The 12,699-nt window shown below is 41.0% G+C and overlaps 1 protein-coding gene across 1 annotated transcript in view; it reads left to right on the top strand.

Annotated features, from left to right (window-relative positions):
- The first annotated feature begins 2,300 nt into the window (after positions 1–2,300).
- The window catches only part of lrmda (leucine rich melanocyte differentiation associated), a 201,036-nt gene continuing 190,637 nt past the window's right edge, over positions 2,301–12,699 (top strand). The window contains exons 1-2 of the mRNA XM_084561641.1: positions 2,301–2,784; positions 3,268–3,368. Coding sequence (XP_084417767.1) covers positions 2,743–2,784; positions 3,268–3,368 — 143 coding nt within the window. The 5' untranslated portion in view covers positions 2,301–2,742. The remainder of the gene's footprint in view (positions 2,785–3,267; positions 3,369–12,699) is intronic.

A 12,699-nucleotide genomic window follows, 5' to 3' on the forward strand; every position in this document is an offset into this window, starting at 1 on the left:
TGCTAACTATTGCAAATAGCAGGTGTCACATCACATGCTGTGAATAATATCAAGTGATCCAAGGTATACAGAGCTTACCGGCATTAGTATCATGGTGTGCATCAGCTCATGTGTCTTAGAAAGAGCCATTGCCTGCAAATATCTTCTTCCTTGATGCATTTAGTGTCCCTAGGCTGTGTTTGTTTCTATCCATAGACACCATTTCATTTTGCATTCCTTTTAAAATGTTACTACTGGGGTGATTCATTCCTAAACCCCCTATTCCCACACAGTAGACAAATTGAAAGGACAGTATAAGGGGTTTGCTCATGGTTCCACAGCAACATGACAGATGTTTACGTATATTGTTTGGAATACAGACCAGTGCATTGTAAAACTAAAGCCAAAATGATTAGCCTAGTCATGTCGTCATGTAGTTTGGACAAACCGATGGAAAACCTGATGTCACAAGTCTTTGGTAGCCTATCATGGTTAAGTTTATACATTTTGAGACGGATTCTGTTCCACATTCCACATCACAGGTGTCATTGTCAGTAAAAAGTAGCAAAACTGCGTTCTAGAATAGAATGTACATTAGTTAGAAGTTAAGCATTTTACATTTAAATTGTTAATTGCTTAGGCTATGATTTAGAAAGCAGTATCCTAATTTCGGACTAACTCATTCATTCTATGGGATAAATCTGGATGCTGAGTTTAGGAAAGCATTTGCTATTTGCTATTAGGGATGTTTGCATTAGAAATACTTCTAATAATGGTAGATATGGCTGGATGATACTGTTTGTTGACCCCGGAGCAAAATGAGTCCCAGCCGACCTAGTAGTTCTACTGAATCCCACCAAATGTTTTGACAGCAGTTTCCATAGGAGCTACATCTCTGGTAGGGAGAAGGCATGTTCCTGTGGAAACTATTCTCAACAAATATATATATATTCTTGCTGCTAGCTATGCCAAAAGGGTAAGTAATGTGTTGTATTTGAATGAATTTATGCTATGAATTTGCTTTATGGACACAGGGGGCAGCACTGAATATTTCATGGACAAAGAGGCATAAAGATGTTGACAGTTGTAACTTCCAGGCCTACCTGGAAAAAGGGTAGTCTGTGCGTTATTAGTAATATTTGTAAGAACCATGTTTTGGGTTTATAAATACCTTTTAAGAATTAGGATCAGAAAGGAGTTGGACAGGTATATCTCCTGTAAACCCACAATAAAGGACCTTTTACGTTCCGATGGTTAAGCAGGCTAATTAATGCAGCTACTTAAGCTAACATAAGTAAAATTAAGGCATTGCATTCATTTTTGGGAATATTAACGCAAATATATAAGTTAAACCACTAGTTAACCAGAGTAACTGTATAACTTCTCGTGATCTCGGCTAATTTAGGCAGCTTCTTGGGCTACCATGGGGGAGCTGCTACCTAAGCTAGCACAGGTAAATTAGAGGCATTGTATCCAGTTTATGAACTTTTTATTTATTTATATTTATTTTTTGAATGAAGTTTGAATGAATATCTGTAGTAATTTTCAGGTAAAGTGGCCGGCTGTTAGCTCCTTCTAGTGGTTAATTTGGCTAATTAAGGTGGCTACTGAAGCTTTTATATGTTAGCACTAAGACATTTAAAGACTGTCCTTTTGCTTATGTATACATTTATTATTATTTAGGTTAATGACATGAGTTTGGCAAGTAGGCTATAGGCCAGGGGTGTCAAACATACAGCCTGAGGGCCAAAACCGGCCCGCTAGAGGGTCTAATCTGGCCTGCAGCATGAATTTGTAAGCTTCTTTGCACTAACAAAGAGAAACAATTGGAGTTGTTGTTATTTATAGGTTATTATACTATTAAGTTACTGGTCCGGCATGCTTGAAATCAGATTAGGCTGTTTGTGGGCCCTGAACTAAAATCATTTTAACATCCTATATACCCTCAGTCGGTGCACACATTCATGACAGGCAAACCAGACAATTCTTTGTGGTCCCATGAAAAATATGGAAAAGGTGGGCCCAACATGACTATATTTTACAGGTCCAGATTTGGCTAATTTGGGCTGCTTATGTTCAGTATGTTTGGTTTGGTGACTTGTTAACGGAACTAGCTCAATGAAGTGAAATCTCTTGGGGATAGCGCCGGTAAGCCTTTGCATGGGACCCCCCCAGAATCTAGGCTCGCCACTGCCCCTCAGTCAGCTCCTTATGGTTAAGTGGACCAGTTAAGACAGCCACTTCAGCTAACACAGGTAAAATGCAGACAATATCCGGTTTAATTGGTTATCCATCTATCCAGCTGAATGTGTTTTTTATTATATTATTCAGGTGCAGGACTTCCTGTGTGACTGTGTGCTAGCTGCTTGTTTAACAGATTAAGTTGGACCTATTCTGAAATGTTTAACTGTTAAGTGTTAACTAATACGCAGTGTAATGATAAGCAGCAGATTTCCCCACCTGCGTTGTGACTGTAGTCCTAACCTCCATGAGACTGTCAGCAGCACTGACATTTGCTCACTAACAAACAGTGGCCGCGTGCTTCCGCACAACAGCAGGTCAGCTGATCCAGGCGGCACGCGGAAACTGTAGAGTCAATTGAGAAGCGGCGGTAGACCCTCAAAGAGAGCCGGGCTTCACCATCAAACATCAGCATTTAATGTTGACAGCAGCGGGGTGTTTTTCAACGCGAGCCGGAGTTTGGAGACCAACCCAGATACCTTTATCTAAGAAACGCTGATCTGTCATTATCCGGAGGAACTCATGGCACAAAACGAGTCGCTGGTCGCTTTGAATGGGACCCAAGTAAGTTTGTTTGAGGAACTGTTTGTGTCAGACTTTGTCTCCGACACGTAAAAAGCGATATCTTTAAACAAAGCAACGTATACCAGTGCTGTATACATACTGATTTTGTTTTTCACCGGTGTCATGTGACACACTGCAGCCAGAGTTAACTTTCAGTTGTTCGGATCCTCCCACAGTTTGACTGGAGAAAATAACGCCTCTAAAGCTGCAGCAACATCGTGTACCTACTGCAATGTGTTGTAACTACTGCTCACTTGATAAAGTGTAATTCTAAGTGAAAGGCATCCTTACTGTATTAGCAGCATGACAGGTGTTATTGACACCTGGCTTTGTTTACAATTAAGCATCATGTCTGTGTTATAGCTACTGCCATATGTGCCATTCATTCAGATAGAACTAAACCTTACTGTGGTGTAGTGTTTTGAAAGTGTACAATATTTGCAGCTTATCTCACAATTATTATTTCTTGTTTTTAATTTTAAGATTTCATTCATCGGACATGACTGCAATGAGATTCCAGGGTTCCTCGGAGACACGTACGGACAGTTTGCAAAAAGACTAGATCTGAGTTTCAATCAGCTCAGGTAAGAGGATGACCAAGGCATGCTATGCACAGCCTCTCTTTACCGTGATCTTGGTCTACAGGTGGTCAGAGTGTCTTCGGGCATCAAAGAGCTGGATGAGCGTTGGAGACGGGGCCCGGTGACATGCTGGGGCCAGGATAAAAGCTGCGATCGATAAATGTGACATGCTAATTCAGGGTGCAAATGGAAGAAAAGATTCCTCTGTCAGGGCATGAAGGAGCACCTCGTGGCAGCTGCTTCAGAGGGGGCTGCCATTTCAGCAGCAGGACTAGCATAGTTGATCTGGCAAGTAAAAGGGAAGAGATGATGGTTATGAGGTGCTTTTGTTTCTGAACCCTTTTCATGACTGTCAGGCCATGGAGCCATCTCAGTAGAGGCAGTTTTTTGTTCACAGTTGTTGTCTTGAGGCGGTTGTCTGCACTGGAGATTTGAAGCCTTCAATTAATCTGACTTATGTTGTGTCATTGTGCAAATTTCCTCATTTATATGCAGTTTTCAGACCAGATCAAAAAACGAGTTCCCAGGAAACCTATGACCTTTTGACCTAATAAATACTGTATGCATGTGTGCACACTGTTGCTGTGTTGCTTACCTTCACACAGTGGACGTCTTTTTATTCTTTTTAACAAAGACTGCTGCCCTTTCTTAACTGAAACTGAAAAAATGTGAATCATAGTTTAGACTTTTTAATAACCTTTCTCTCTTCGTTGCTGTTTGGTTGAATTTTTTTATGGCCACGTTGCATGTTTTAATGCTGTATCTGGCAGTCTGAGCAGCAAGTGTGTCCTTTAAACTCTCTCTTCCCTCCTCATGCTACAGATTTAAGCCACATTTATGGTTGCGCATCAGATCATCACTGTACGTAGAGATTTCCATTGCAGAACTGATTCCTTCACTGCGTGTGTCCCCCCCGCAAACCTTTAAGACAAGTGGTAGTAGATGATGGATAGTAGTAAACAAGATAATAATAATAACTTCCGGGCTTTTGATTAATTGCTCATAAATACAGAACTTCCATGACCTTTTTATATTTCTTCATATTGCAAATAGGATGCATGTTCATTATACAGAACACTCTGTTGGACATAAATGTCTCAGTGTTTCATCAGAGGAAGTGAAAGGCTGTTTCGTTTCATGGAGCACGTTATGAAATCTGACCCAAACCACTCTTCTATGTGTTGGTTTCAGGGATATCAAGGCTGGCATTATGTTTCTTGCCCTTGAACCTGTCACATTAAAGACTGGCTGTTTAAAATCAAATATTCATGGCTCAGATATTACTAATTTATTATTAGTTTTCACTTCGGCTAATCTCAGATGTCGGATATCGTTACTGGACTTCAAAGGGTGGTGTGGGCAGGGAAGTGGTAAAGAAGTAGTGCTCGAACCATTTGGGGCTCGTATTAGTGGACTATTGATTGACGGTTTGCGAGAGGGAAATGGGATCTGTTGCGTTGCGCTTCCTCTTTTATGTTTAAATGTTTTGAAAATGTGTATCACGAGCGAACCAAAAAAAAGCACCCAGAGACATTTGTAAAAGCTGATTCCAATAAGTAGCACCAACATAACATTAGCCCTCAGTCTAAGCTATATCTTTATCCACACTGAATACATTAGCTAGTGCGGTTATTCAAACCTTTCCGCCATATACATTCTTGGTGTGTGTTGGTGCTCACATGACAACACTGGGAGGTCATGGGTGGGCAGAGATGTGAAATTAAATAAGCCGCTCAACATGTGATTGTGTTTTATGCTAAGTAAGGCACAGCAACCCCCCACTAGGCTTTATATTCACATGGAATGCAACTACGAGAGCCCTGACTCTTACTTACTCCTTGTGCTGCTCTATCTTGAACAGACTTTAATAAGGAAAAACTCAAATACCACGTGCTACTATATTGATATACACTGATCAGCCACAACATTAAAACTGGTAAGGTAAAGTGAATAACATTGACCATCTTGTGACAATTCAATGTTCTGCTGGGAAACTTTGGACCTGGCATTCGTGTGGATGTTACTTAGACATGTAGCACCCACCTAGACCAGACCAGGCACCCCCACCTCATCAGGATTCAGCCTGAGACAGACACACACACAAAAACGGTTTAGGAACACTAGATCCCAAACTGATCAAGTATCTGTTGGACGCACTGGAACAAGCCTGATCCAAAGAGGTCCCTCCCCTCAGCCCATAGGACCTAAAGGCCGCCCACTAACAATATTCTGTTGTCAGACACCACATGACACCCTCAGAAGGCCCATGTCCATTCTCTGATGAGTCACAACTGTCTTGGAGGCACAAGGGAGACCTACACCATACTGGGAAGGTGGTCATAATGTTATACCTGATCAGTGTAGCTCTCTGTAAGGAATGTACTCCCTTTTTTTTTTAGCAAGAAACTTGTTCATTTAAAGTTGCAGAATTAATAGTTTTGATTATGCTTTAAGTGATGTGCTTTTTTTATTTTACTCATCAGATAAATAAGTGATAAATGTTCCTGTTGACCTCACCATATTTATCTATGAAACGCCCATGAAACTCCAAGCATTCCTTAAAGACATAAAGGACTGGAGGACTCATAATGTCCTACTTCTAAACTCAGACAAAACAAGGTACAAGGCCTAAAAGATTAAGATCTAATTATGTACTTAGTCTGGACGACTTTACCGTCAGTGCAGTTCTGCTATAAGGATCCTTAGAGTTGGGTTCTCTGAAGCATCACATGTTGATATGTTCTCATTTGAAGGAATAGTTTGGCAAATAACTCAAAGTCGAGTTATTCTGCAAACAGCGGTTTGCATTTTACAGCTCAGCAACCTATATGGCTTGATCATCTAGAGGCTAATTTATCTGAGTAAAGATACACAGTCAGTTAAGAAGGTGCCCACTGGTCTGTTGTTGTAATCTTAATAAAAAAAATCATTATTTTAAATTATTTAATATAATGCTAGCTTGTTATGTTTATTTATCATTTATTAGGTCTAATAATGCTACCGCCTGGAGTGTACTCGGTGCGCAGTGGTGGATTTAGTTCATCTAGAGATAGCAGGCAGATTCGTTCCCTTGCAGTCGTTCAGTTGGTTGAATAGCAGGATTTCAGTTAACTGTAGTTTTCTTTTTGGGACTACCCTAGGAACTGTTCATTACAATACAGCCAGGGCTTTGTTGTCCATATTGCCATTCAAGCTGATCTGTAAGTTTATGCTTGGTGTAGATTCTAATGAAAAAATACTTATACACACACAACACAAGTTTTTTTTTTTTTATGGGATATTTTTACCTGGATGCTGGTGTACTAACACAAACAACTTTTAGATTTCCTTTTAAAATAAGCTAAAGTGTCACGTTTTAATTTACATAGTGTATAATTGTCAAGCTAAATGTGAAGACACACTTTCAGCCTTGTCGCAAAGGAGATAACCATCCACATATGGAGCAACTCTGATAGTTTTCTATACAATTATTCATCTCATCAGCGGTCAGCGTTCTGCTGACATTGTGTGTCAGTGGTAGAGACGTTCGTGTATTGACACCTTGACCCCGCTTCAGTGTCAGCTCAAGCGAAGCAGGTGTAAACAGATGCACACGTTGGTTAAACTCAGTGGAAAGCCTTCAGCCTGCTGCACTCCTTCATGCTGCTCGACTCAAATCGAGAGGGAGACACTGCCAGAGATTGTTGTAGCTAATATGCTTATTTCTGTCAGCTCAATTGACAACACTCATCCGGCAACCTGACAATGGGTCACAACGAGAAGCAGGGTACTGGCACCGGCTTTAACTGAGTCCTGTGTGTTTTCGTGTGTCTTGCACCTGTGTTTATGTTTTTGTGTACGCTTGTGCATGCTTGCTTCCTTGCAGTGTTTGTGCATCTGTCTCTGTGAGCATAACTGTGAGTGGCTGGGCAGGTAATGGCAGGATGAAATTATGGTAGTGTGCTGTCACACCCACACCTCTCCTCCTGTGTGCTGCAGTGTCAGCCTGTCTCATCAATGTGTTGAGAAGTGTGGCTCACAGTGAGATTTCTGTCTCAGGACGGGCTTGGTTAGTATTGTGTTGTCCACTTTGTTCCAGGTCAGGTGTGTACACAATGCAGTGAGGGGGCATGTGTTATGTTGACATGATTTCCCTCTGTGACTGGGGTGCACCTTTGGTGGCAGCATCTGTTACATGCAGTGTTATCGGCCTGGACACATGAGGATTGAGGAGGACACATGTCTGTGAGTCACGGGAAGAATCCTCAAATTGTTACAACACTACAGATTTCTTTAGAAATCTGACAGAGCGTCCGGATAAACAAATCATGTTTGTGAATCAACAAGATATGTGGAAACTTAAACAGGCGCTATTTTACTTTTAAGAACACCTGCGCAAAATTCTGCAATCCAGCAGCCATGCAATAATTCCTAACTTGACCATATTCAGTTTTTGTTGTGACTGTGTCAGAGGGATGTTTAACTTTGTCTGTATTGGATTACATTATGACAAAGCTGTTTCTCTTGGAGAAATACACTCACTTGTCAAAACATTAGGTACACTAGTGAAAAACGGTTCATTTCATGTAACAGTCCTGCTCTAAATCTCCTTTCATGACTTTTATAATGTTCAGTTTGTGTTGAAACGGCACCAGAAGAGTGGTAATTCACCTGTATGATCACTTGCAGTTGTTGGTGCTCTTAAACGGGATTGAAATAAACATGAAAAATGAAGACACAGTTGAATCAACATCTCTCTCAGTTATTTTAAACAAATGCTGAATACCATAACCTTTATTAAGGTAAGATTTAATGCAGGACTGTTATATTACTATCCATTAATTTCCACTAGTGTGGAAGTGATTATAATTGCAAAATGTCTGTGTTATTTGTGCAAGACTGTACAAGGCTTACTGAAGGTGTACTGACGCATATGAACAACTAAAATAATAAAAAAAAAAAGTTTAGTTTTCAGTAGGAATTATTTTTGTACAATAGTGTCAGATCCTGACACTACTTCAACCCTGGCACCTCTCTGCCACCAATTGTTCATCTACAGCAAGTTGTAATCACAACTGACAAATATAACACATTTTCGAAGCGTAATGTATAATGGTAAGCCTTAATTGGTTTGTCTGCTGCAATCATATTTAGCAGTAGTCGATAAAACATTTTATTTTTGGTGACATGGTTATATTTTGATAATTTCTGAGCGCATGGATCTTTAATTCATTTGTTAGCCAAACTGGGATCATATGTTTATTTACTATATAATGTGAAACATTAACATTAGTCTCTGGTGTAATTAACAGACTTCTATGAAGCAGATGAACTCGACATTTAGACTTTTAAGTCGAAATTCAACCTGCCATTAAGAAAGAGAGCGACCCACATCGGGCTTTATCACACACACACACACACACACAGATTCACACTGTATGTGAGCGTGTACGTGCTGGATGTGTGTGCCTGCGTCTGTGTGTGTGTGTGTGTGTGTGTGTCTGACGGGGTACGCGCTCACCCAGGCCATGTTGGTGATGGCAGGCGTTTTGCATTTTAATGACAAATCAAGTATGCTAACTCGCATTTTAAAACGAAAGTGCTCTAAATGTCGCCCGGCTGTCAAAATGAGATGTAAGTAGTCTGATGAAAAGAGAACAAAGAAGACAAAGTAGGGAGGCCTGGTACACTGAGAAATGAAATAAAACCTTGTATGGCCTGTCAACTGTGTCGTTTTATATTCATATCTAAGGAACATTATAGTATTACTCCGCCGCTCAAGCCTCACTCATCTGTCTCTTTTAATTCGTCACAGGCGCCGCTCTGTCTTTCAACTTGCTGTATGTCAACACTGGAAGGGGCCTGCTAATTGACAAATGAGTGTCACAGACTTCAAGTGTTCCTTTTCTATCCAGGCTAGGTACACTCTGGCTGTTTGATGGTGAGGCGAGGAGGAGGAGGATGGGGAGGGGGTGTCTGATATTGGCAGGAGCCCAGTAAGAGGCATGAGACTGGCCCCAGAATGAGAAGTGACAACAGGAAGAGAGGCTGTCATTGTCTTGCCTAAGTGTTCAATCTACAGAGATGCCGGTATGCAGATAAAGTGTCAGTTAGGAGGAGAGGATATGAAACATTGGCAGTATGAAGTCCTCAAATCACTTAACTGGGAGCGTAGAGTGTGTGCGTGTCTGGTAATAGTGGTGGCGTACTCTGTTCTTGCTGAGGAAATATATTCCATATCCGATCTATCAGGCCTGTTTAGGCCGATATTCCGGGATAACCTGATCTGTGTCTCATAAATTAAGGAGTATGCAGAGCTCTCCCAGTCCTAAGAGATTTAAACCAGATAGATGAAAGGGACACGGTCTGCAAGGAAATAACTTATTCATATGAAGGACATTGATATTTTGTATCATTCCGTGCCGCTGGGAAAAAAAAGAACCTTTTTAATTTTCACTGGGATGTTTTTTTTTTAAATGATGTACTACTCCTGGGAAAGTGGCGGGATGACATGGAGCTAAGGATGTTATGCTTAATGGATGGCTTGTCTTGTTCCTCCGTCTCTCCAATTTGAGGCCACACCAGAGTTTGCTTTTATGTGATTGTTGCGAACACTTCTCGCACTTTGATTCATCAAAATTATATGTGGAGTATGTGATGGCACCAGTCATGTAAATGAGGTTATGCTGTGGAAAGTCTTTAGATTTATCTTTAAAGGGTTCAAACAATCTCTTGCTGCATAAAGTCATACAGGAAAACCACATTCTAGTGTTACAGAGACACACCTTAATCTCTTTGTTGGTTTTATTTTGGAAATGCAGTTAACTTGTATATGAAGGAAAGCTCCTCTCCATTATTTCTTTCAGTCGTTGGTGGTTCTTGCTCTGTTTCTGTGTTTCCTGTGTCCAGCAGTGGATAAAAATCTGCCCGGCTGATGATGTTTGCAGGTGAACTCCTTATTCTGTCCACATGTTGTCACCTCAGGACCTCAGTGTTTGTTAAAATCTATGGTTTGATCTATTTCCGTAAGTCTCTGCACGCTGGGGAGGACAATGAGAAGGCTTCATTTGTACTCACAAACTTGGTGGACACACCTCCGCTAGAATCAAACAGAACCAGTGGAGCTTTGGTTTGCACTCGTATAAAGAATGGAGGGTTTTGTCGGATTGCACATGCAATGACCGATGGGTGGAAAGGGGATCGTGAATGGATTGATTTAAATAGTTGACACTGAGTAACGGTGATCTTTACAAGAAAGATCAAGCACTGTTATTTTCTATGCAGAAATTGGATACACCGGATTAGTCTTTCTTCTCGGTCGAAATGGAAGTATTTAAACAAGTTTTAAATGGAAGCCTCATTCAAATAGACCCAGATGTTATATTCTGATGTGCCCACAGAATCAGTCATTTTAGCCCTGTGAGTAACTATACTGCTGCTGTATTCTGATGAATCTGCACAGTTTTATAAAAGATCTGAAGTTAAACAAAAACAGTGGCTCCAGTTGGTTAAAAGGGAACAACAGGGTGACTGTAGAGGGCTCTGTGGATCAGGCTTGTTCCAGTGCATCCCACAGATACTTAATGATCTAGTGAATTTGGAGGCCAGGTCAACACCTTGTGCTGTTCTTTATGGTTTTTGAGTTGTTCCTAAAGCATTTTTGTATGTGTACTTGTGTCAGGCTGCATCCTCCTACTCAAGGAGTGTCATTGCTATGGGGTGGGGGTACCTGCTCTGGTCTAGGTGGGTGCTACATGTCTAAGTAACATCCACATGAATGCCAGGTCCAAATGTTTCCCAGCAGAACATTGTATTGTCACAAAATGGTCAATGTTGTTTACGTCTCCTGTCAGTGGTCATAATGTTATGCTTGACTGGAGTATATAACCAGTACTTTGCCACAAAAGTTTCTTTTACCCTTACACCCATATTAATCTTGACAAACGGACATCATACCCAACACGCGAGTGTGGCCAATGACTTGTTAGCTGTAGCTTTAGTCCAGCACTGAAGATTTATGGGACAAAGGAATAACCTTCATCAGGTTTTGGCTACGCATGAACGCCTTGGTGCTACGTTCAAAACATTGCAGGCTTTAGTTAACTGCCATTTTGGACAATACAAAAAAGACTTGCCAACTGTATTAAGCTGAGCCTACGGAGAAAGTCTAGCGGTCTGTAGACACATGCAAATTGTATTTTATGTTTTATGTATATTTACTCATGTTTACCAGTGTAACTACAGTGATTGTGTACTGGGCTCTGAATACTGTAAAAATACAAGGTCTAAAACGGTACTATTCATAAGCACTTCCTGCACAGACACCGAGCGGTGCAGCTGCCGTGCTAAAATGCTGAACACACTACTCCTTCTGTATAGACATGGTGTAATACAGCTGAGTAGCTAGTCTATTAGCTCCTTCAGCCCGAGTATAACAGATATAGTATAAATCTTTATCTCTCTATTAAAACACAACAAAGGGCCACAGAGCCATCACTGTCAGGATCCGCCATCAGCCTCCCAGAGCATTCCACAGCCTCCTCTCTCCTTCAATCTTAGACCATCTTGTGGCGTAGGAACTGAATGGAAGGGAACATCTTTATGTTCCTTTTGTTCACATTATATATACTGGGCAGTGATGCCATTCCTTTTATGACTGCGTCACATTTTTTATTGTATATCCCAAGACGGATGGCGTGCCACTGACACAGAGATTTACAGGCCTTCAGCTTGCAGTGGCAGAGCTTTAGACGGGCCTGCTGACATGTAGCCAACACTTTGGAGGAGGAGAATAAAAGCTGACATTTTATTGGCTCTAAGAGAGAGAGGGAGAGAGAGAGAGAGAAGAGTTGGGGTTTTTTTTGAGGGGGGAGCAGGGTGGAAGGGAGCGAGGAAAGAAAGGAAAAGAGATTCTGTTTCTCCACTTTATATTTTTCAGCACTGCCAGCTGTCACGGAGACCTTGCTAAAAAGAGGGGATTTATTGGGTATTATTTAGAAACTTGTCAGTGGTAATGACTACAGCTATGATTTCAATTATCACCCACTAAATATAGCTTAATTCACTGCCTTGCCGCCCATAATGAGCCACCCTGACATGATTTTTTTATATTTTTTTATTTTTTTGAAAATTCGATACCATGCTATTTTAATATTTTATGTTGACCACTGATTTAATTTTCCTCCCCGGTGCTTGGCATGTGGCGAGGTCCCTCTCCCTCATGCGCAGTTGGGTAGTCAGAGCTATTGAGTTCAAAGCCGTCCCAGGGATATATTTTTTCCATTGACAGAAATCCAATTAGTTTTAGTACACAGTCTGGCTGAATAAAAAAAGGGTCTTAAAATCTACAGTATGT

Source organism: Chelon labrosus (assembly GCF_963514085.1).
Source record: "Chelon labrosus genome assembly, chromosome: 15".
Lineage (NCBI taxonomy): Eukaryota > Metazoa > Chordata > Actinopteri > Mugiliformes > Mugilidae > Chelon > Chelon labrosus.